Source organism: Leptonychotes weddellii, chromosome 4, assembly GCF_054177405.1.
Source record: "Leptonychotes weddellii isolate Sample4059 chromosome 4, ASM5417740v2, whole genome shotgun sequence".
Classification (NCBI taxonomy): Eukaryota; Metazoa; Chordata; class Mammalia; order Carnivora; family Phocidae; genus Leptonychotes; species Leptonychotes weddellii.
This window is the reverse complement of record NC_138372.1, coordinates 89,738,568-89,762,653: the sequence shown is the minus strand read 5'-3', so window position 1 is coordinate 89,762,653 and position 24,086 is coordinate 89,738,568. Positions and strand designations below refer to the sequence as shown.

Sequence of the window (24,086 nt, the reverse complement as noted above, 5' to 3'; positions counted from 1 at the left end):
TCAGAAATACAGCCCATGCTCCCTTTCTGGTACTTTTCAATGGGGAAAAATCTGATACCTATTGAGTCCTATGCTGAAAGCCTAGAAGATTTCCACTTTGAGGTAAGGAAATACATGAAAGCAGGCATCTCAAGTTTTATCCCAGGATAAACAACATCCTCCTCCAATCAACATTAATTCAATGCCAAGAACACCTCCTTCAAAGGATACAGGGGTCCCATCTTCATAGGAGAAGCCCCCTCAGTTCCATCTAAGTAAGCCTTCTTTCTCTTTGATGGCCCAGTTTCTACCCAGAACCACCCCCGGCAGCCTTGCTGAGAACAAGCGAGCCTGGAGGGCCTCCTCACACACGTCTTCTGCATCCTAAACAACCCCGTGCGGCTATGACCTTTCCGAGACTGTCTCCACCGGGCAGCACAGTGAAACCTCAGTCATTTCATATTTCACATGAATTCCATGAGGCTGAGCTTATTTTTGCATCATTAGTAAGCAAGCGGAGAACAAATAAGATAAGAGAAATAGCTAAGCTATTTTAAGAAAATAAATGGCTTAAGGGATTTACTGGAATCTACTGTATCCTAATATGCAAATACGATTATCGAGTCACAAAAGCAGCCCTCACTGTCTGCTAGGTTAGCGGGTTATCATACACTCAGAGTGGCAAAAGCAGGTTTTATGCATTCGGTTTCTCACGGTAAAGATTGCTTCCCACCTCTGGTCAGTTTTTACTGTAGAGTCCCTCTTCTCGAACCTATGCAGACCACAGGGTAACCCTAAGTGCTTTGGGATCCCTAGGCAACACGTCACACGGAGGGTGTCCTACAGGGAGTGGTTCCCTAACAGGACGCAGAGGGCACATGGTCTTCAAAGAGAACGCTCGGGTGGTGGTTCTTGTGGGGTACTTAGAACCGCACATGGCGGCCTAACAGCTAACAGGAACTCCTGAGCATACCTTAAGGATAGGTAGGTTTTCCTGGTTCGCCTGAAACACCGCCCTATTACAGAGACCCGCAATTCTGGAAAGAGAGAGCCAGGTGGCTGAACTCTTGTCAAATGAGACACCTGATGGAGGCAAGAAAAAAAAAAGATAGGAAAATAATGCATTTCCTTTATATTAATGTCCCATGAAAAGTGAAACAATACATCTCATTTCCCGACTAATGAAACTAATCAGGTCTGAGGGCAAAATCGAGAGAAATCTAAAACCCATTCCCTTAACTCCTCACCAAATGATAAAAACAAAAACCAAAACCAGCTTAAAAAAAAAAGGAAGCCCCATGAGCAGGTAAGGCTACAGTGTGGGGTGGGCCCGGGCCTCACCACTCTGATTCTCCGTTGTGTCGGCTTCATGGATTTGATTGTCGAACCACATGTGGGCCACTGTCATCCGGTTCTGAGTCAGAGTTCCAGTTTTATCCGAGCAGATGGTGGACGTGGACCCCAAGGTCTCCACGGCTTCTAAGTTCTTCACTAAGCAGTTTTTCCTTGCCATGCGTTTGGCAGTAAGGGTCAGACATACCTAAAAACCATTGGGAACCAGATTATTTCAATCTCAGCCAGGATGGGATTCTATACAGACTCTGGCTCCATCCTAATGTGGAAGATGCTGGTCTAAAATTAAGCCTCTCTGGCCATCCTCTGAAGTCTGAACCCTGATGGGAACATGTACAGAGGGCCTTCCCTCCTCCCATAAAGCAACAGATTAAGAAAAGTGAAAACAGCCAGGATTTACCATATTGTAGTTCTCCTGCTCAGCACCCCCCTCCAATTCTTCTCCTTTGTTACACTACTGTGGAGCATGTGATAAGATCAGATCAAGATTTAGGCCTCTTTAGGCTTTGGGGTTTCTATCTTCCACGTAAAAAAAAAAACACGCCAAGCCTCCTCGCTCTCTGACCCTACCACACGGCTCCGAAGAGAAACCGCACACAAGCGCGTGCGATCAACCCTGAGTCCGGGGCGGCCGCTGGGGGGCTGGGGGGTGGGGGGGTGGGAGGCTGGGAGGGGGGGCGGGGGGGCGGAATCACACGTGCAGGCTGATCTAAGAGCGAGCACTGTCGTCCCCCAGTCACTAACCGTGACAGTGGCCAGCAGGCCTTCCGGCACGTTGGCAACAATGATGCCGATAAGAAAGATGACGGCCTCGAGCCAGGTGTACTCCAGGATCAGAGACAGGATGAAGAAGGACACACCCAGGAACACGGCCACACCCGTGATGATATGGATAAAATGCTCAATTTCGGCAGCGATGGGAGTCTGGCCTCCTTCCAGCCCAGAAGCAAGTGTGGCGATTCTTCCCATCACCGTTCGGTCCCCGGTGTACACGACAATGCCACGAGCAGTACCTTAAGGGGGGGGGGGGGTCGTACCACGTCTCATCAGAGAAGTCACAGATTTTGCAGTTACCTGGCATGGCTCAAAAAGAGACCAAACTACACGTTTTCAAGGGCCAGCTCTTTGGTGGGGTAAACACGGTTTTACACCACGGAGACTCTGGTGAAGGGCTTTCTATCCAGGAGCAGGACAGCAGCTCCAGAGGCCATGGCCAGGTGGGCACGGCCAACAGAAGAGGTGTGCTGGAGGTGGGAGGAGAGGACAGACCGACAGCCCGCCCCCAGGCTTCCAGAGCCTTCCTGCCAGCGAGTGAACGGCAGCTGCTGTGCTTGACTACAGTAGGCAGATAAGGAGCCAATAAAACCAGGACAGAAATGGTAAGTCTCTGGTTTTGTTGTTAATGCCCAAGATAAACAGCATGTTAAAATGGTCTACCTTCCACACAGTTGGTTGAAAAGAAGGCAATGTTCCTCGTTTCCAGGGGGTTTTCATTTGTGAAGTCTGGAGACCTAGTCTGGGGCTCTGATTCACCAGTGAGTGAGGAGTTGTCCACCTGTCCATGAGACAAGCAAAAGGGCTGTGTGAGCGCACACCGGGCCGCCCTGCGCTCTCCACCTGAGCCCCGGCAGTGGGGGTGGGGGGGCCCGCTGAACCCACCTTGCAGCCATTGGCAGAGATGATCCTGAGGTCAGCAGGGATTCGGTCTCCTCCTTTCACTTCCACCAGATCCCCGACCACAACTTCCTCTGCATTGATGCTCATTTTTTCACCATTTCGAATCACAAGGGCTTGCTTGAGGAGCAGAAAACAGTTTATACACCATTCAATCAGAGAAAAGCAGCTGCCAACAAGGACCGGGTAGTGTTCAAACAAGACCAAATTCCAAAGGGATCTCTAATGTGAATTACCCGAGGGCATGACAAGGAGATTATTAATCTATTTACACAAGTTAACAAAAGCTTGTTGGGAGTTACTGCGAGGTGGCCCTCTTGTTCCCATCCACTCGGAAACCTTAGCTTCACACTAGCTCACATCCCCGGGGCTCTCAATGGAGAAAGGCAAAGCAACAGGTACCTGGGGAACCATGTTTTTGAAGGATTCCATGATCTTGGAACTTTTAGCTTCTTGATAGTAGGAGAAACAACCAGTTATGATGACGACAGCTGACAGGACCACCCCAAGATACAGCTGGAAGGAACAAACAAGTTAGAGCCGCAGGCTCGCAGTAAGGAGTTGGGAACATTCAGTTAATTTTTGACTGAACAAAAACCAAAGTTTTAACAGGTCAGGGCTTCAGAAATAAATACAGAACTCGCGTCTTCGTATTTATCTTCCGAGAGACTGTGTACAGGAGGGTCACAAATGGGGTCCCAGAGACACTTGGTCACTACACCTTGATAGACTTTTGGAAGTGTTCCACATCAATCAGTTTCTCCCACTTTATTAAAACAAAGATATTTTCAAAACAACTTGTGACTTCTGAAGAGTGGCTACCAGACATTTCTGGATGTGCCTTATGGGCCAACATGAGAAGCTGTGCTCTGCCGTCTGGGTGGCGGCCGGCCCCGGGCCAGGACCTGCAGAGCTGCCTGTTCACTGCGACATGCTGGGTGGACATCCAGCTTGGAAGAGCATCTAGAAGGTGGGAGATGGAGAGAGAAACCCAAAACGAAGAAGGAAGATGGATGGGGCCTTGAAGGCAACAGTTGCTAACACTGCTTTCCCTCGTGTTTACTTTTAAAGACTTATTTGAGAGAGGGAGAGAGAGAATCCCAAGCAGACTCCTGGTTGAGCATGGAGCCCAAGGCAGGGCTCGATCTCAAGACCTTGAGATCATGACCCGAGCGGAAATCAAGAGCCGGACGCTCAACCAACTGAGCCACCCAGGTGCCCCTTTCCCTCCTGTTTAAAACCATCAGCTAGGGCTCCTGGGTGGCTCATTTGGTTAAGCGTCTGGCTTTGGTTCAGGTCATGATCCTGGGGTCCTGGGATTGAGCCCCACATTGGGCTCCCTGCTCCTTGGGGAGACTGCTTCTCCTTCTGCCTCTCTCTCTCTCATGAATAAATCTTAAAAAAAATAAATAAAACCATCAGCTAACCAGTGGTAACCAGTGGAAAACAAGTGGGTGGCAAAGACCAGCGGGATACCTTACACATACTTAGTAATCTAAATTAGGAGCTACAGAACTCACGTTATCATTTTGAGGTTCCTCTTCCGTGGCAGCCTGGATGCCGTAAGCTAAGAAACAAAGAATCGCTCCAATCCACAGTAACATCGAGAAACCCCCAAACAGCTGCCGACAGAACTTGACCCATTCGGGAGTGGTGGGAGGCGGGGTGAGAGCATTGGGGCCGTCTCGAGCCAGGATCTCAGCAGCTCGAGCAGTTGTTAAGCCCTGAGAAGCAGAGGAATGTAAGTAAGACATACTGCCCCCAGAACATACAAGCGAATATACCCACCTGATAGCTGGAAGGCCCCATTAACGGGTTTAGGCGGAAACAAAATGCCCCAAGCTAGCGAGCCTATAAAACCTGGCACGTTCTGATGAGGACCCTCTCCTGGTCCGGGTACATAGCTGCCCAAACTTTCTGAGGAGCCCATACCAGACTGAAATTCGTTTTAAATCGATCCATGGACAGATCTGAATCCAGTATAAGTTTAGGTAAGGGACTCAGGCCACATTGCATTTTTACCAAAAAGACAGCAATGTTAACTCATCGATTCAGTTTTGCAAATTAAGAGCTTTGAGTTCTTTTGCATATTGAATCTGTCAGGGAGGAGAAGAAAGAAACCCTCTATAAACATCAAAAAAGGAAGCAAAACTTCTCTGCAGGAATCCAACCTGTGAATGGTTTAATAGCCAAGTTTTCAGGATACAAGTCTATCCTGTGGATGGTAACTCAAAGGACAGTCTGGCTGGGAGGGTTCCCACAGGTGCACATTCCAGCCCACCCCCAGGAACCTGCCAACTTCAAAGAATTAGGGAAAAAAATCCACTGTACTAAAGCCTGGCGCTTCTCTAAATGGGCCTTAAAACCAAGATACATGGATGGCACACAGTAGATACAAGGCTCCCATCACAAGGGGAAAATGTGATTACTTTCATATTATCAAAATACCCGAGGGGGCGCCGGGGGGAGAGACAAAACCAATTTTTGCCCAAAGTATCCGTTAATGTGTAGTTCGTATTCACGTTATTTTAAATATTTGAGTTACCTAGGGAGTATGAGGAACAGGGAGAAGAAAACCAGGCAGTGAAGGGGAAATGAGGACCCGGTTTGGACCCCCCTCAAGTTCCTGATGTAACCCCAGGGCAGAGTACCTGACACCCACCATCTGAGCACTCTCTGCTCGCCAGGGAGAGTCCGGTGCTTCACAGGAGCTACGTGCATTCTCAAGACAACCCTCTTCTAGGTATTACTACAAGGGAGAGCATGTGCTCAGGCCGCCCAACGGGGAGTGTTAGCTCCGTCTGACTCAGGCCTCCCCTCGGAGCCCAGGGCATCCATACCAGCAACGCTGCTTACCACTTCTTGAGCATTTATTGAAATAATGGCTACATGTTGGCTGGCACTCACGTCAGTCCCCAGAGTTTTTACTTTTTGCACAGAAGTAACAAACTGCACCCTCACCCGACGGTTTACTTTTGTATTGTTCGTGTCGCAAATTTAATACCCAAATCCTCCAGGTAACAAGAATACACAACACATGCTTTACGGAAAGATTTCTTCAAGTGGTGTAAAAAAACAAGTGTCAAATAAATGCTAGACTAATCAAGGTTCTGGAGCAATGGAGCTGGATGGCAAAAGTGCAAAAACTGAAGTGTTGAAGATTCAACTCACTGAAATATTCAACTCCATTTCATGAACGTAGAAGAATAAAAGACAAAGATTTATAATCGAAAGGTCAGGGAATGAGCATGGCTATGGAGCCATTCCATTTTAAATCCTCGTGCTTCCCTTATTGGATCTCACCTATTATAAAATGGGGAAAATAACGTCTACTTTCAAAGTGTCAGGGGCCAACAAAATACTAAGGAAGCACCCAAAAGCCCAAGGTTCACATGCGGCACCGTATACTCAGACGGTGCCTGTCATCGTTCTCTTCCTCTGAGGTCTGCACCATGGGGGAGATGCCCTAGGGAAACAGGATCTGGATTCTGTACAGGTGTGAAAGGACAACATACTCGACTCAAGTCTGTTCCATATTTGCGATGAAGTTCGTCAAGGCTAAGTTTATGGTCATCCTAAGGGGAAACAAACAGAAGAATTAAACGCTGTACCATGAAACAAGATGAGGAGAAAGCAGTAATGTCCCTCGTCGCTAGTACTAACTAGGCTCAGCAAACGGGCTTTCCTTCCGTGCAGAAGGCAGTAGCTGGCTCGGCAACCACCCAGCCCTGTGCTGAGAGTCCCTCCCCGGAGGTTGGTGAAAGCTGTGGGATGAGGCCCCTTGCCGCCTGCCTCGGGACTTCAGGAAAGCCCAGCAGGCTCAGAGCTCGAGCGAAACCTTGTTTGCCTTCTCTGATGACCAGCAGGTTCTAGGTAGGCCGTGTCTGTGGAAGCCTCCACAGCTGGAGGGGCTCGAGGCTCCCCTTGTATTTGGTATAATCCAGAAGCAGAGAAAAGTGAAGGCCTCTGATATCAACCACAGTTCCTTCTATGGACCTTTGGTTATTATGCCGGGCGGTGGGGCAGGGGATAACTTTCCCAACCTGCCAACAGCCTGGAAAATGAAAATTTTCCAGACTGATCTCTAGGGTTTGGTAAGGTCTGTAAAAACAACCACAATGACTGTTTTACTTTTAAAATAAAGCAGGTCTCTGACTGAAGGACTGGGGGTGGGGAGGGGAGAATCCAACACCCAACAGATAGGATACAATTAACTTATAAGGAGAACAGAAAGCAACCTGCCTCCTAATACCTACCATAGAAACTTCTTTCTTCAGTTCATCCATATCCCGCTCTTTCTTGGCCTTCTTTTTGTCGCCATGCTCTGAAACGGCTGCAGGTTCATATTTATCACGTCCAACCTACAGGAGAATGTGGGAGAGGTGAGGCTGTGTATTATGAACACACAGGAGATTCTGGAGCAGGGGATGTTAGCAGTTTTTAGGACAGGCAACATTTCGAATAGTCAACAGGACAGCAATCGTGGAAATGCATGGGAATGCATGTGCATACACCACAAACTAAACAAAAGCAACGACTATTGCAACTATCATGAGCCCAAGACACGCCATGTGCACCCGAAGGCATTGAGACCAGGGGAGAAGTCACGGCAACCACCGAAGGGTCCCGCTAGTCACTTCCATTTGGGGTGAATAGGGAAAGGGTTGTGCTGTCAAAATCTCTATACCGCCACCTTCCATCTTCCCCACGGAGAGAATGAAATCATCTTTACATCAGTAACTGAGAGCAGAGCGCGGATGCCTTTGCATTTTGAACCAGACAAGTCTGAGTTAGACCCCTGCACTCTACCACTTGTCAGCTATGTGTCCTTGGGTAAGTCACGGACTCTTAAAGCTTCAACTTCTTCTTCGCTGGCGTGGAGAGAATAGTTGTGCCTACGTCCATGTAGCGTTTTCTGGGAGAACCAATTACACAAAACCCTTAGGTGCAAATTACTTCTATTATTATGTTTAAATTCTTAGCTTTGCAAAGAAGCCATTAAGGATCAAATTTAAGTATTTTTAGGGCTTACATAAGAACAGTGACCTGTTTCATCTTTTCTTATATAAAAACAGCTAGCCTAAGAATACTTAAAATCATTTAAATAAAAGACAAAAAAAAAGTCCTCTCCCCAGTCTACAGCCTGAAAATAAACCCCCCAAAGGAAAAGTCACTGGAAATGTTTTGACATAAGCAGAGTGTAGGAAAAGCATGTGCATTATCACACAATTCACAGGATCCACCTACACCTCTTGAAAACTGGAACAATTTTTAGAGAAAATGTTGATTCTATAGTTTAAATTTAGATTGTTCCGCATGCCCCTCCCCCCCCGTTGAAAATGCTTGCGCTTATCTACACAAAGCCTGAACTTGGTGCTCCAGAGCTTGGTCGGCGGCAGAAGAGGCCTCCACTCCAGACACCCCCACCACCCCACAAACTGCCTCCCACAACCACTACCACCTGAGAGGGGCAGGGGAAGGAGAGTAGCATTTTTCTTAAAACGGATGATCTGTAGTGCTATTACTACATTATCTTGTATTGTAGCTCTCCCTTACTCACTTCTAACTTTCAGAAGTACACCGCCAGGTTATTAAAGAAGTTGAGAACCTGTGTCCAGATCAAAATTTTACTGTGCTAAAAATCAAATTAAAAAAAAAAAAAAATCAAAGGAGATGGGTGTATTTCAGTCACAGCTAAGATGGTTGCAAATAAATACAATATTCAGTTGAATTTGAAAACACCCTCTTAAGACTCTAAAGAGAAATCCTGCCCCAAATGAGCTGGTGTTGCCCACAAGCAGAGACATTTATATTATTCATGTTGTTCAACTCCGGTGGTTACTTCTGCAGTGTTCCTTGACTAACTTCTCCCAACAGAGTGGAGTTCTTTTGTTTCTATCTTATCTGTTAAGAATGAAGCAGGTCTAAAGATAGTCGACATTCTTGAAATTCTCTCCACTGTGGAGCAACCACATTTCTAAGTGCCTCTCTGCATAGAGCCCTTGGTGCTAGTGTTAAAATGGAAAATAATCACACACTGAAAGCAAACACACAAATAAAACAAAAAGGAAGGACAGGGCTTCCACCAGACAAGAACCACAGTCTGAAGTGGGATTTCTTTCACATCTTTAATGGGAAAGCACATCACTTAAAAATCATTTTAAAGGCACTGACTAGGGAATCTCTAGAAGACTATATGGTCAGTTTGTATTGATTTTTTTAAAATACAGTTCACAATTTCTCTTTTAAGCAAGGTATCATTAATGCAAGTTTAATTTAAAGATATGAAAATCAGATTTAAAAATCTCTCTGCCTCACCACCTATATGCTTTATTCTCAGACTTTCGGTATTTTCCACTCCAAAAAAGGGGGAGAGAATGATAAGAGAGCTAGGCCCTGGACAGGTTCCAAAGTTGTATCCCCATTTACAGAAAAGTATCTTGCCTCCAGCCTCACAGTTATCAGTGGTTAAGTTGGCTGGGAGTTTGATTTCCTAATAGCCCCCACCTCCTTTCCTCATCAATTCATGCTACGTAAGGCATAGTTTTACATGAGGACATTTGTGAAAGAGACATGGGAAGTATTAACATGTGGAATTTCTTCTCCTTCAAGATTTTAATTTTTTCAATAGGCAATGTTTGTCCAGAAGACCAGATGGCTTTTACAATTCAGTTCTTCCCTACAAGTAAAACTGTGATTTAATATTCGCTTACTGTGACAGGAACTAAATATTCCTTAAGTCCCTATAGGTCTCGATCATCAAAAATTCGAAGCAGAAAAAAATTGTGTGTGTGTGTGTGTGTGTTCGGGGTTGAGGGAGTGTAGGGAGGGATAGGCACTGGGCACACATTTGGGAAAAACAAGAGAAACATGGTTCCCTTAGAAGTGAGTAAGGGAGAGCTACAATACAAGATAATGTAGTAATAGCACTACAGATCATCCGTTTTAAGATGGGTGGGACAGCATTTTCTTTGTTATTTTTTTTAAAAACATTTGGAAAAACAAGAGAAACGTGGTTTCCCCAATTGACTACAGGAACCTTCCCATTCCTCTGAGCACTGGGCACACATTCCTACTTCTTCAATAGAAAACTTGGATCACTTCTCCCACACTCACCACGCTCCCTGCAGTGGCACCCCTCGGACACCCGAGGTCTCTGAGCTCAAGGTTCCCGTGAGGTCCTTCACTAATGGGACACTGGCTGGTGAAAATGATGAAGTAAGTTCGGTTCTGGTTTGTGTTTTTTTTTTTTCCATTGCTAATTTAGGAAGTGGGAGGTCACAAGGAGGGCAGGGGCTTGCCCAGTGTGACACAGCTGCAAATGGGTCATTACTTCATCCTGTGCTTCCCAGGGATTCCATCCTCTCAAAGACGCCCTAAGGAGTTTTGCCACCGTTGGATCTGGGCAGAGGGAAAGGTGCCCAGAGAGATGGGGAGAGAAAACTCTTGACAGGAGAAACCAAGGTTAACACAAGTAATGAGGTTCACTCATTTAAAAACATGGACCAACCCCCGGACCGTGCCCCTTCCTCTCTGTCAGTAATTAACCACCTAAAGGGGGGACCCATTCCCACCACAGTAACAGATGGCCCTAGAGGCAGCGGGGAGCTCGGCACGGTTCAGACTTCTAGAATTGCTGGAGAAGCCTCTGGGGTACTGGGAAGCTCCGATGTCCATGCCCTTCGGACGGGAATGCTGATGTGCTTCAGGTAAGCCCCCAGCCATCCTGGCTGGCTGCGGGACCCTGAACAGTCAGCCTCGGCTGCCTGTCCCTACGATGGCAAAAGCATTTGGTGTGACGACTGAAAGAGTCTAGAAGGCATTCTGATTGTCTGATTCATCAAGGGGCTGCCGTCAAGTCTGAAAACAAAACACCTAAAACCCCGCGCCGTTCTTAAAACCCACACACAAGCAAAAGGTTTGGGACTAGCAAGAGGGGCCAGAAGGAGGCTACACCTTCCTTCAAATGGGGGGAAAAAGGGGGGAGAGGGGCTTTTCCCATCTTCCTGGAATCGTGTATTATTAAATCATTCTCAAACACAACTGTGTATGTAAAGGTACTCTGCAAAGCACTGCGCCACGGTTATTACTAACTGGGTTTTAATTAACATATAAATTACTGCCATTCCTCACTTACTATGAAAACCCCTTTCAACCTTAAAAAAACAACCCATTTGGGGTATTCATCTCATCAGGTAAAACTTAACAGAAAATATCAGAAATGATCAAGCCCAGTTCATTACAGCCTCCAGTTGCGCCTAAATGACTAAGTGGTTTAGTTTACGTGCGAGGAATTTTCTAGCCAGGGATCTGAGGGCCCCGAGACAGCTGAGGTTGAGGGAGGACACGCGCTGTCTTAATACCGCAGCGCTCTGCGGCCTGGAGCAGCATTTAGGGCAGTTAAGGAACGAATCGCTTTCTTCTGCAGAGGAGGTGACCCACGGGACCACCTGTCGTCATATTCCTTGTCACTCACCTGAACGTGCAGCAGGCTGGAGAAGGTCATGTAGCAAAGCCAGAGCGATGGGCCCCTTTGTGAGGCCAGCTCACCACCTCCATACTTGGGCTGTAGCCCACCCAGCCAGCAGGCGGGGGGAGGCGGCGCAGAAAGACCAGCTCCAGCTCTAGCCAGCAGGCTCCCTCAGCCCCAAACAAACTAGGCTTAACCTTCCACTCAATCTGCTGGTGAGGAAATTCTTAAGGAGCCTGCCAGCCCGCCCTACCTGCAGGGTACACAAAAAATTCTAGAATGTCTACACAATCAATATACTTTAGATTTACTACCTCTTTTGAAAACATTCTTTGTTTTTCCAGTGATTCAAAACAAAACCCAAGCCTGTTTTTTCACTGGGGTTAACGCTACCTCTATCATTAGGCACCCGGGTTATGAAGAGTTAAAACTTTCTGCCTGCTCCTTCCATCCGTTGCCCCCCTCACCCCTTTTCTCGTTTTACCAGACCACTCTTTGGCTAGTGCTACTCAAAAGATGTCGTCAGTCTGAGAGACGAAGGATTCCTAACTGGCACCAGTGTTGCAAGGGGACTGAATAAATTCCCAGTTCTCATGGCTCCTCAGTTGGTACCCCGAGGCATAGGATACGAAGTAAACCAGCTGGCAGGCTGAAGAGGACAAAGGCAGCCCAAGGCCCCAGACACAGGTCACTTGAACTGAAACAATAAAACAAATATGGCCCCATGGAAACATCATGTGGAAGATAAAAGAAAAACACAAAAGGATAGCGCCCAAAGTGCCCGGGGGCCCTGGCCATGATGACAGCCTGGAAAGATAAATCTGACACCAAGACCCACTGGTCTCCACACCTGACACTCTTCACTATCGGGCCCCCAAACAGTACAAGCCCCAAAGACAAAGCACGAGCCACCAAGAATCACCTCTTTGGATCACTACCAGAAAATACCTAACAGTTGTTACTAAGTAGAGTTTGGATAAAACCAGATACAGAGATAATTACTGTTCAGATACGATTCATTGTAGAGTCACAAAGGAAATAAGGAATGAGGTGTACCGATCCCAATTCCCAAGGCTCCAAATGCAAATGAAACCCGAGAGAAAAACTGCAGGGTGGGTGGGTGGGTAGGTGGGTGGATGGGGGCTCTATTCTCACCAATAGAATTTGCTAACCAAACATCAGTCAAATAAATGTGAAGAACTTCTTGTGGATTCCTGACAACAGATTTCAGCACAACTAATGAGGTGAGTCATATGCAAAGAACGGTCTCTCTGAGATTCCAGCCAAAGAATACACTTCCTCTCATACACTCAATTCATAGCAATGTGAGAAAGTTCAAACCTGACTTGGTTACGTTTCCTTTTCCAAAAATATAGATACGAAGGAGAAGGTAAAAGAAAAGAAAAGAAAAGAAAAAAGCCAGTGGGCTTTCGAATTCTCTTTACTTCCCATTATTGCTCACTGGCCATGTATTTTCAGAGCAACCCAGAACTGGACAGCTCTGGCAGGCATGGGGAGACATTCTGCCCAGTGTCATGCTGTCCAAACGCAGCCACTCTGATTACTGTGAGCCCATCTGATCTGACACTCGCGTTTCTTCTTCTGGCCTGCTGGCTGGCAGAGAGCCCTGGGCAGCTAGAAGACACGGCGGCACGAATGTTCACACTCCCTCCCATCACACAGCGCTGAAAAGCAACCCCCCCACCTCCTTTTTTTTTTTTTTGATAAGACTTGTACAAAGACTTAAAAGTCAAGTCCCTTGCTTGAAAAGTGAAAGCAGACGAAAACTCTAAGATGCCATTAAATTAGGAGGTCAGCAATGTCAAGGGGGATACTTCCACTTGGCTTTCCTTTGGAGGGTAATTAACAGTAGTTCCTATTATTTTCAATCCTTAATATGCTTCTCAGGTGAAAGAAAAATTCTTCTCTGGTTTTGAAGGGCTTAGGACTAACTGATGAACAGGAAACCTATAGTTGATAAAGATCGGATCTTCCCTCAGCGCCAAATCCTTGGTCAGCCTGACCACAGCTGTGGTGTTTGCTTGCACTGCACTCACTTTGGACAGAACAGAGAGGACTTCATTTGGTCCTCGGGGCCAGTAGTCTACCTAAGGGCCAGTTGAGAACCTGAAGCTTCAGGGCTTGAAACAATTTTTTTTTTTTACCTTTTTGTTTTTAAATGAACAAACTAATTTTACTTACTGTTGCATACAAAATCCTTCAAATAGTTAAAGCCTTTTTCTCATTCTTAAGTTTGGATATCTTTAAGACAACACAGCCTGATTTGAACAGAAAGTCACTTAACTGTTAACTTGTTGCTAAAATAATCAGGAAACAAGGATGGGATGGAGCATGTTTGGGTACCAAGTCTATTGTGCTTTATAATTCTGAGTTCACCTTTTATTTTTAAATGCAACTTAGGGGTAACACTTCCAGAGAGCTGTATGTTTTCGGTTTTAGCGCTCACCTGGATGAACATTTACCAAATTTTTAAAAAATCCCCCTGGGGGGGGTGGGGGAGGGAGGGTTGCAAGGGTTAGCCTCCTCTCAGCCTTCTCAGATTTATGATGCAGACCTCCCCCGCCTTCCCTACCCTCCCACCCAAAGGTGAGTCACTAGAGTGTTACAAACTTACTGGCGGAGAACACTACAAATTAACAAACAGTAAGTTACCAAAAGAGGATACACCCTCAGAAGAGGGTACAGAAAGAACCCTGAGCCGGGGAACTGTCACACTCACACACTGAACACTTCAGAGACAAAAAGGGTGTGATGCAATCCCGGCCCTCTGGTCTGGCCCCAGTGCAGGTCAACAGTTCCTCCTGTAACAGCTTCACTCGCTCCTGGCCAGGCCCTGGCAACTTTCCACTCTGAGGACTCTGCCTTCCGATGTTTTCAGTCTAAAGTACTAGTTTTATAGCAGCCAGAGGAGATTTAGTCACACTCTCAAGTTGAGCTCCAAAAGGGCAGCTGATAATGTTACCGAACGACCAGGATTTCTGCTGACATGTGTATCCCTTGTGCAACCTTCACCTGAATCTTCTTCCCCTGCTCCTCTTGAAATCACCACCCGTAAGCCAGGATTTATTTTCTAGGTAACTTAAGTTAATATTCAAACAATGGGGAAGCGCACGGAAGGACCTGGTGACATTTCCCCCCTCCCCCCAGCTCCTGTAAACTTGAGAAAAAGAGCAAGCTTTTTTGTGTACCTTGGGTGAGCTAGTTGTGGGTGGCCGGCCTGGCTGTGGCTGTAAGCCAAGTCATTGGCAACAACACCCAATATGAAAAAAAGGGACAAAATCCTATTTCATCCAGGAATGATTCAGCAGGAGCTGTTCTTTCGTTTTCTTACCAAAAGCTTAGGAAACTAGATTTTTAAGGACAAAGAAAATCACCTGAAATATCATCAAAACCTAGGCCCCCAAGCAGTGGGAAGAAGCAGGGAAGAAATTAACAATGACCTTAAAAATTAGCTGCGAGCACAGGCTTCCTGGTTAACCAATTATCAGCAGGGCTTTAGTCACCACTCCACCCACATTTTAATCCCCATGTGGAAAAATCCCAACATTTCAGCATAAAATATCCTTCTGAACGTTGGACTATCACAGTAAGTCACTGGGGACAAAAGGGGTAACTTTACTCCAGGAGAATCACCACCAACACACATCTCCCCCCTTAATGTTCAATTTACCAGTGTCCCCCCCCCCCCGCAAAACGCTAACTACCACCCAGCAGATAAGCAGCCTATCATCCTGTGAACCAGCTGCAATTCAATTTTGTGTTTGCCAGCCACTGGCTTTTTATTAAGAACCCTAAGACATCCTGGTTGAACCTTCACAACCCAGGTGTGTGATCTTCACCACTGTTGTGCATGGGTTCAGTTATGAAAGACACATACAGATACGTGGATAGAACTCAGTTACTCAAACATCTCTGGGATCCATTAATTTTTAATGTGATTTTTTAAATCACAAATACCCCACTTTCATCTGAAGAATAATGCTGGAGTTCTGCATGTAAGGCAATGTCAAGTGAGTGAGTGTTCAGGCTGGGGAGACCACAGGCTGTTCAGGAATCAGGCATGGCTGGTGTGTCACTAACCAACCATTTGACCTTGAACAAGTCACTTCACCTTCCTAGGCCTCGGGTACATATTCCCGATCACTACACCCCCCCCCTCCCAAAAGCAGGAATGTCCAGCTCAGGGTATCAACTTTCTTCTTTTTTGAGGGAGGAGAACCAAAGGTGTGCACTTAAAGGGCTTCTTTATGGGAATGACCCAGGGTTTGATAGTGGTACAAGCCCAGGCCACTAACCCACTTTTATATCGTGGGGAGTATACTCAGCTCTTTGCCTTCGGCTCTGGAACCTGGGTGAGCCCTCCACATTCTGTGCTTTTAAAAGATACCAGTCGTGCATGCCACTTCTCCCTACTCTCCCTACCAGGTCCAAGGCTTTCTAACTACCGCCCTCAAAATCCAAAGTTAAGAATCCCCAAAGGACGCTCCCTGCCTCTTCCCCCAGCACTCACGCCACACTGCGGAGCCCTGAAAACCTCCAAAGACCTACTAGATGTCCGCACCGTGCAAGCCCCGGAGATAACTCAGCGGCTGCTCTCCTACCCCGTGTTCTCACGACCTGGTCATTCTTTCCCATGAATTGATACTTTGGGGGGAGGTTATCCCGTATAAACTTTTCTCGACTTGGCTTTGGCTCCGTTCGGGTCTGAGACTCGGTCTTCTGCTGTGCCTACGGGCATTCCCAGCGCTCCGTGCACTCTCCTCCCCTACCCCGGAGACCACCCCGCCCCCCATTCCTTCGGAAACTGCTCTCTCCCGCGGCTCGGTGCTCCTGCCACCGCGTCCTGCCCGCCGCCTGCAGTCCTTTTTCGGGTTTATTGTACCCAGAGGCCCTGGTGAGCCAGCCGGTCCTCCTTCCAGGCTCATCCCTCAAAAAAAAAAAAAAAAAAAAACCACCCCTCCCCACCAGGGAAATGACCACTCCAGCCGCCCAGGGCGCATCCAGTGTTTAGGGAAAGCGTCCCATTAAAGCTCTCGAAAGTATACCTTAAAGGCCATCTTAGGGCGGTGAAGACACACCCTTTCTGGCACCAGCCAGCACGACCGGCTCCGCAGTGAAGGGAAGCCCGTTGTTTTTTTTTTTTTTTTTCCTCTCTCTCTCTCTCTTTAGAGGAGGGCGGCCGCCTCTGCGGGGAACTGGCTAAGCCCCAGCGCCTGCGAGAGTGGGAGCCTCACCCCCTCAGGGCCGCCCCCGCGTCGGAAGCCCCCGCCGGCGCCGGGACCCCGGCCGCGGTGGGAAGGCAGCTCGGGAGGGGCCCCGGCGGCGCGCCCCAGGGGAAGGGGAGGAGCACGCCTTTCCTCTGGGCACGGAGGGCGGAAGGAAAAGGGAAGGCAAGAGATGGGAGGTGAGGGCGGGCGGAGGGAGGGGAGGGGAGCCGGCTTCGGGGATGCCGCGGCGGCCAGCTCCTTCCCGGGGCCGCCCCGCGGCGTCCGCCCTCCTCCTCCCGGCCCCGCGGCTCCCGAGCGCCGCCTCCAGGAGCCCCCGGCCCGCAGCGCGCTGGGACTCGGAGGTCCGCGGCCCGCCCCGCGCTGCCGCCCGCCCTCCCGGCCCCCACTGCTGCGCTCCCTGCATTTCCAGAGTGCGTCGTCTTTTAAGCCTGGCCGCCCAGCCTGCCCGTTCCACGCCGCGCCGCTTCCTCCTCCGCCGCCTCCCGCTGGCCGCGGTAAGCCCTCCTGACTTCCTCCTCCTCCTCCCGCCCGGCGCCCCGCGCCCCCTCGCCGGGCTCGCCGCACACTCACCCCTTTCCCCATGGTGGCGGAGGTCTGTGCGCGGCGCCGGGTCCTGTCGCTCAAGAATCAGGAAAGAAGAGAGCAGCTCCCGGCCGAACTAGCGCGGCCGGGGGAGCGGAGAGGAGGGAGCTAGGGCTGCCGCGGGGCGGGAGGGAGGGAGACCGGCCGGCGGCTCGAGCCGATGCCGCCGCTGGGGCTGCTACCGCTGCTGCTGCTGCCACGTGTCCGCCTCCTCCCGCCGCTGCTCCGCGCCCCAGACCCCGCCGCAGCTCAAGCCCGCGCCTCCTCCTCACTTCCTAAAATATGCAACCTGCGTGTTTGCCCCGCCCACGCCGCGGCACGTCACCGTTACCGGAGCAACCTGACACCGGCCGCGGGCCTGGCTCCGCCCCCGCCCCAAGCCCCGCCCCAGGGCCCGGGCTGGCCGGCTGCGGCCAGTAGGGGCTCCAGGCAGGAGGGCGCCGCGGCCCGGGGCGCGCGTGCCCAAGTCCCGGGAGGCCGCGGCCGCGCCACTACGGGGCGCGCCGGCTGGCTGGGCCGCGGGGACTCTGCGGCCGTGCGGCTCCCGCGCCCCTCCTCGGCCGCCCTGCGTGACCGGCCTGCTTTGTAGGACACGCGAGGTCCGCAGTGGGTGCTGGCACGCATTCGGAACTGGGCTCCCCGAATCTCCGCCGACCGGGGGCAGAAACCGCGGAGGGGCCTTTCCAGTGTATCTATCAGGGAGCTCCTCTGAGACAGGGACGCGCCGGGGTGGGGGTGGGGTGTGATTGCAGCCCGCGCCCGCCTGAGGGACTCCGCCTCCCTGCGCAGTCCCAGCCCCGCGCCCACCTGCAGATGGCCTCCCCAGTCTCTCGGTGCCCTCCCAGATGCCTCCTCTGCTGTGGGACCCGCGTGATCCACTTCCCGCTCGGCCCCAGGAAGAATGGGTCTGGGCTGGCCTTGCAAAAGGTCCCAAGCGCCCTCCCCCTACTTCTCTTCAGGAGCCCAGTGACCACTCAAAGGGCTTCCAATGAATTTATTCACGCTACTGTGTGAAAGAAACCCGCTTGCCGGGTTTGGGGAGTCGCTTTTTAGGGAAGAAACAAGCCTAAAGGAATGCCTGTCTTTAGCAAAAGGGGCTGACTTGATGGGGAGATGTCCGAGGACCTGTCTGGAGGCTCTTCGTGCCTCCCACCCGGCAGGGGCAGCGCCCCTGCTTGCGCGGCCTTGGATGCCGTGAGGGACTCTGGGCCTGGTGTGTGATGATAAGCCCAGGAACCTCCAGAGAGCCCGGGGCCTCGCTGTGCTGTGGGACTTCCCTCCCATTAGAGCTTCTTAGTAGCAGCTGCTGTGGTTGAAGGCCTCCAGCATTTAGAAAGCAAAGTATTATTATTAACAATACTTTCAGGAAGTCAGATATACTCTGGGAAAGCACAAGATTTGCAGGAGAAAGTATGCGTCTCTGGGAATTCCTAGAAGAAACAAGGAATATACTAACTTCCTAAGCAAGTTAAAGCTGACCCTGTGAACCCTAGGTATTAATTTAACATGAACAAATAAAGATACGAAGCTTGAAAGAAATAGGGGAGGAAGGAAGGGAAAAAGGAAAAACTAGCGACTGTATTATCAGTTCCAACAATAGGGTAATTTTTATTACTTCTTAAAAGATACTGTTTCTTACAGGAGTCTCTTCCTCTTGCCCAAGAATGCATTGTTAAAGCCTGGCGCCTCTTCTAGCGATCTTCAGGCTTGGTGACATCATTCCAGACCATGAAAAGCAGAGGAATTTGTAACCTGGATTCAAATTCAAGACTGCTGGGGAAAGAGCCCTCAAGTCCAGAACAGAGTTCCCTATACTGCTAATCCAAAGACAGTTACAGAGTGTTATCAGGGCTCTGCTCCAGGGGTCTAGAAAATGGTTCATTCACGAGCCCTTATAGCCTTCATGACTGCTAACCCCTAGAAAGCCTTTGCTTGCTAAACATCTCTTAAGTTGTTTAAGATTAATCATCCCTTGGGCCCTGGTCTGAATGGAAAAAGTGCAGCAAGAACAGCAACAAAATGTAGAAGGGAAAAGTCTGAACAATGTAGATTTTTCCTGCCAGCTGATCTCCTTTTTCTCCCTTCCTAAGTAAAATTATCTTTTTTTTTTCATTGAAGAATATAACCTCGATAGACCAACGCATTTCCCTTTGTCTCTAGAGCTGTTTATTTGGCCGCTGGAAGATTGCTGAAGGTCCTTCCAGGAGGACCTCAAAGTTCTAGCTGTATTCCAGCATGGGGGAAAAGGGCATAAAAACATGAGAAATGTTAACTAAAATCTGTATGTTGCCTTGCCTTCGCAAAGCACTTTTCCCAATAAAAGCCCCTTGGATCCTCACAAGTCTGGAGGGTAAAGGGTTTTAGCTGCATTTTACAGAGTGGGAAACTGGAGCCCCAGGGACTTCCTTCTCACAAAGCCATTCAGTTAGTGTCTGGGGGAGCCTGGCTCAAAATTGCAGAATGGGAGCCATTCTCCTACTTCTAAAGTTTGGTCTCTGAGCATAGCACCAAGGAAGTTCTGGTGGGGGAAGATCAATTGCTTCCAACACTGCTGTCCTCACACTTTCTACATGCCTCTCCTCTTAAAACCAAGAAGACCTCCACTAGAGCCTTTTTCTCCCCGGGCCTCGCTCTTCTATGGTCTGCTGCACAGCATCTAAGGCAGAGAGCCATTATTTTGTAGAAATGCCCTACGTAGATCAACACACACTCCCTCTACCCCCCCCACCCCATTCTCTGACCCACCCCATCCCACCGCCAGAGGCAAATCCCAATCCATTTTCAAGGTATTTGATAGTGTGTCATTTTCCATTGCAGTCTTGTTGAAAGAAACATAATTCAACGAAAAAATTTCAGAATATAAGGAAGGGCTTCACTATTACCCCTCTAAAGTTGATGCTTTCTCTCAACAACACCCCCCAAGTGCTATGGTCTAGGCACTTCTGGGCAGTCTGCAGGGGTGTTTTTAGGAGTAAAGGTTATTGCCAGGAGTCGATGGCTAATTTTAAGAGGTGAAAGGAAAAAGGAAGCAAGAGTGGCAAATGCCTAATGAGAAAGAGTGATGGAAAGAATACCTGCCTGGTTGTAATACGGAGCTCTGGATGGGCCTTTGGAATCAAGACAAAGGGATGGCATGGTGGGACAGATGTGTCAGATTTGAGAGAGGTACCTTAAAACATAGGTGACTAAAGGGGGAAAGGCCCTTTTCCTCTTCCTCTTGGGAGAGGGTTCTGAATGGAACCTTAGGGATCGAACACTCTCCTCATTTTTTAATGAAGAACCCGAGGCCCAGGGAGCAATTGACGCTGGAGAGTCCCAGGAGATTGGCTGAGTTTTATGTACCTTTTCAAACTCCCAGAGCCATGCAGGGGATAAAGAATACTTCCAGAAGAGAGGGCGGGGCAAGTTCTGCCTCTCTATTCTATCTGCCTCTTGTCCTATCAGGTCTTTTTAAGCTCCTAGCTCAGGACACATTAAACTGATTGGCCCAGACTCAGCATTCACAGACCCAAGGCTGCCAAGTGTGCATGGCCTCGAGCAGGATTTGACACAACCATGGAGGCTTGGCCCAGCCATTGTGAACCGTCAGCAGATGTATGAAAAATATGATGCAAGTCAGTATTTTGAGCCAAGAATGCTAGCGCTTTGAACAAGCACTTGCTGAATTGAATAAACACACCATTGCAATTAAGGGCTTTAGAACATGAGTTGGAGCCTACACCAAGTTAGCATTTTCCATAGGGAGCAAAAATCGGGGGAGATCAATGAGCCAGGGATCTGGAAGGACAAGGTTCTTTGGCCCAGCTTGCGCCAGAGCCGTTGTGGAAACAATCGTAAGCGTGTATCTTTATCGTTCACTATTTCCTAGGTCCCCCAGAAAACCAGCCAGCTGCCACTGTCACTGTCACTGCCCGAAAGCCAACCCTTCTCACTGTCCCAAAGTTCCTCCTAGACCGTGTCTATCCTACCATTGCAAATCCACTTTCCCCTGTCCAGCAGCAGACAGATTACCTCCTGCTTTTAAAGCACGGTTCTGGACACACCACCACCATCCGCAATCTGTCAGTTAAATAAATCTGACCCCACCCCCACCCCCGCAACTTTTCCTCCCAGCCTCCGTTTTCTGCTCATCTCTTCATTTCCTTTTAAGGCTCTTTAGTACTCTCTTGAACAGATTTTCTTCTGTTAATGATTTTTGAAGCCCTCAAGTTTTGCTTCTGGAAATTCAGAAAAGTCAGCATTTCCTTGGTGCTTGTCCTGGGAGTTATGATCAACCGCACAGCGTCAAATCCTCAGTCTCCCCCTCAGCCTCCCTTTCCTAAGACTGCCCCTTAAATCAGTCGTTCTTCTGAAGCAGTCTTTGTAAGTCAGATGCTAGCTGTTTGCCATGGCTTTGACACAGAATCCTGAAATTCAGAGCCGGGATGTGCTCTTCTCCTCCATCCACTCCCCACACACATCTATCCCCTCATTCCAATTCAGACCCTATCGAATGTCACAATATCCTGACAAAATCAAAGGCCACTGGGGCATTGCAAACAAAAATGGCAACAGCGAAAGGATCTAGAGCGGAAAATATTCTATTGCCTGAGACTCATCTGCAGTCCGACAGCAGGGACGTGGAGTCCGGCAGGCTCACAGCCCAGTGTGGGCAAGCCCGCCCCAGAAGAGGCAGCAGGAGAGAACTGCTATGTGACCCGTCTTGTTCTCAGGAGAATACAGTCATGAGCACTAAGGAAATGAGCGCTACCATTGGGGTGGATCGATTTGCTATTCCTGGCCTTTAAATCTTCCATGGAAAAACATTTGTGGAAGATGGTTCTACGGAGAACAACCCTCTTCCATAGATGCTTTGGCACAAGAGCTGGGTTTCAGGGACCGTGCAGATTTTCCTCACAGTAGAGTGAAAAGGAAGGAAGACAAAACCATCGAAAAGTGGTTTGGTTCATTTACAAAGACTCCCAGAGTTTTTCTACAGCAGTAGAAAGTAACCAAAAAGTAGGTCAGGTACAAAAATAGTAACCAGCTCAATTCATTTTTAACAGCTTAGGTTTTACTCTAGAGGCTGCCATTTTGGTTGATGGGTGACCTCCACGTGTAGACTCCTACAGATAAGCCCCTAAGGAAGGTTTCCTGTCTTTGCTCCCATCTCACCAAGACTCCTCTCCAGCCCCTGCCTCTGGCGTGCCACATTGTTTACACTGTTTAATGAAGGAAAGAGCTAGTTCATGCCAAAAAAAAAAAAAACAAAAACCCAACCCGAATAGCCCTTATTGGGCATCTACTTTGAGCCTAGCACTGTGCCTGGTGCTCGCGTCTAAAGATGACCAAGACACATTCTCTGCCCTCAAATAGTTCACCAACTGGCATAAAAGAAAGACACGCAGAGATATTAGTACCATGGTGAGAGGTACAGTAACTGTGTAGGGGAATCACGTAGCTCTGACGGGGGCATGAAGGAAGAAGTGGTCAGGTCTGTCTGCAGAGGTGGAAGTCTTCTCTGGCTAGCTCTTGAAGATGGGTAGGAGTTGATGAAGCGGAGTGGTATGTGTTGGGGTGCAGGGGTTGGATGTGGGAGGGTGATTGTAAGCAAACGCAGCAGCGTAGGCAAACCCTTTGGGACATCAACTTTGTGTGTTGGAGGTCAGTCGTTTAAAATGGCTAGAGCGTGGGTAGTGAGGGAGAGAGCAGGGGGAGAGCAGCCTGAAGAGGTGAGCAGGGTCCAGATTGGGGAGCACTTGGATGCCAGTCTAAGGGCCCGGACTTTATCCTGTGGGCCATGGGTAGACAGTGCCGGGTTTGGAGCAGGGAAGTGGCATGATCAGTTTTGTGCTTTGGAAAGATTTCTCTGGCAGTCTCAAAGCGCTGGGATAAGCCTTCACAATCAGGCCATTTATCAAAGCTCTTCTGATTAGATTATTGAATTCAGATTCCCAAGGCATCGATATCTCCCCATATATCTTTGAGATGGCACACTAATTTTATTTTCTTCCTTTTTTGTGCATACACATGCATGCTTCATTCCCATTATCATTCCCGTTATCCACTGCTTCCCCCAAACAGAGGCTTTAAAATTGTTCGTATGATGAAAAACTGGGATTTGGACATAATTTTAACAATCTGTTAGCACACGACGACCTGATCCTGGAAGATAGCTCAGTTCGCTGGGAAGGTGCGGGCATCTCACTCCGTTTTCCTAACAGTTTTTGTAAACCTAAACTCCACATAGGCTGAGGACTTGGTTGGCTTCCATTTCCATCATAGATCGGTCCTTGAGGCAATTCCCCAGACTAAAGAAAAGCTAAGTCACCTGGCGCCCAATTCCACATGTAAAGCCTGGGACAAGAGAGGATAAAGAGAACAGTGTAAAAGACCAAATTAGTGAAAACTTTAGCTTCAATTGTCCAGATAGTTCAAGTAAAAGATGCTCCTGTATAGACAAATCTCAGCTCTTTATATTTTGGGGGACAACCCTGTCCATTTGATATTTAGCGTCTGGTAGTGGACATAGCAGAAGGTTGGGGAGGAGGTGGGGGAAGAGGGAGGAGGTGGGGGGGGACTTGGCAATGATGATAGAGAGGGTGAACTCAAGACGGTTGATCAAACAACAGGACCCCAATCAGATACCTCTTTCAAGCAACAGCATTTTCCTTATTCACATGAAACTTTGGAATCTTTTTATCAGTATCACCAGGCTGCCACCACCATCAAGTGACATGATACACTTGAATAATTAAAACATTGCTTGCCACATAGTAACTGTTCAAAACCCTCAGGAA

The 24,086-nt window shown here is 48.6% G+C and overlaps 1 protein-coding gene and 2 long non-coding RNA genes across 6 annotated transcripts in view; 2 read left to right on the top strand and 1 right to left on the bottom strand.

Annotated features, from left to right (window-relative positions):
* ATP1A1 (ATPase Na+/K+ transporting subunit alpha 1) overlaps window positions 1-17,585 on the bottom strand; it is a 343,485-nt gene extending 325,900 nt beyond the window's left edge. For 2 of the 3 annotated variants that reach the window (XM_081815758.1, XM_081815756.1), the window contains exons 1-10: window positions 17,296-17,585; window positions 7,263-7,367; window positions 6,522-6,581; window positions 4,527-4,730; window positions 3,409-3,522; window positions 2,992-3,126; window positions 2,770-2,887; window positions 2,077-2,345; window positions 1,321-1,519; window positions 953-1,062 (exon numbers count right to left, since the gene is read on the bottom strand). In XM_081815758.1, the coding sequence (XP_081671884.1) occupies window positions 953-1,062; window positions 1,321-1,519; window positions 2,077-2,345; window positions 2,770-2,887; window positions 2,992-3,126; window positions 3,409-3,522; window positions 4,527-4,730; window positions 6,522-6,581; window positions 7,263-7,367; window positions 17,296-17,307 (1,326 nt within the window). In that variant the 5' untranslated portion in view covers window positions 17,308-17,585. Of the gene's footprint in view, window positions 1-952; window positions 1,063-1,320; window positions 1,520-2,076; window positions 2,346-2,769; window positions 2,888-2,991; window positions 3,127-3,408; window positions 3,523-4,526; window positions 4,731-6,521; window positions 6,582-7,262; window positions 7,368-16,542; window positions 16,708-17,295 lie in introns of those variants that run through there. The other variant, XM_081815757.1, reaches the window with a different exon arrangement.
* Window positions 1-24,086, top strand: part of LOC115943959 (uncharacterized) — a 1,191,882-nt gene that overhangs the window by 151,137 nt on the left and 1,016,659 nt on the right. The window lies entirely within an intron of this gene.
* On the top strand, window positions 16,879-22,560 carry LOC145720870 (uncharacterized). Its single transcript, XR_014144116.1, has 2 exons — window positions 16,879-17,219; window positions 18,949-22,560. It is a non-coding gene; the product is annotated as an uncharacterized LOC145720870 (long non-coding RNA).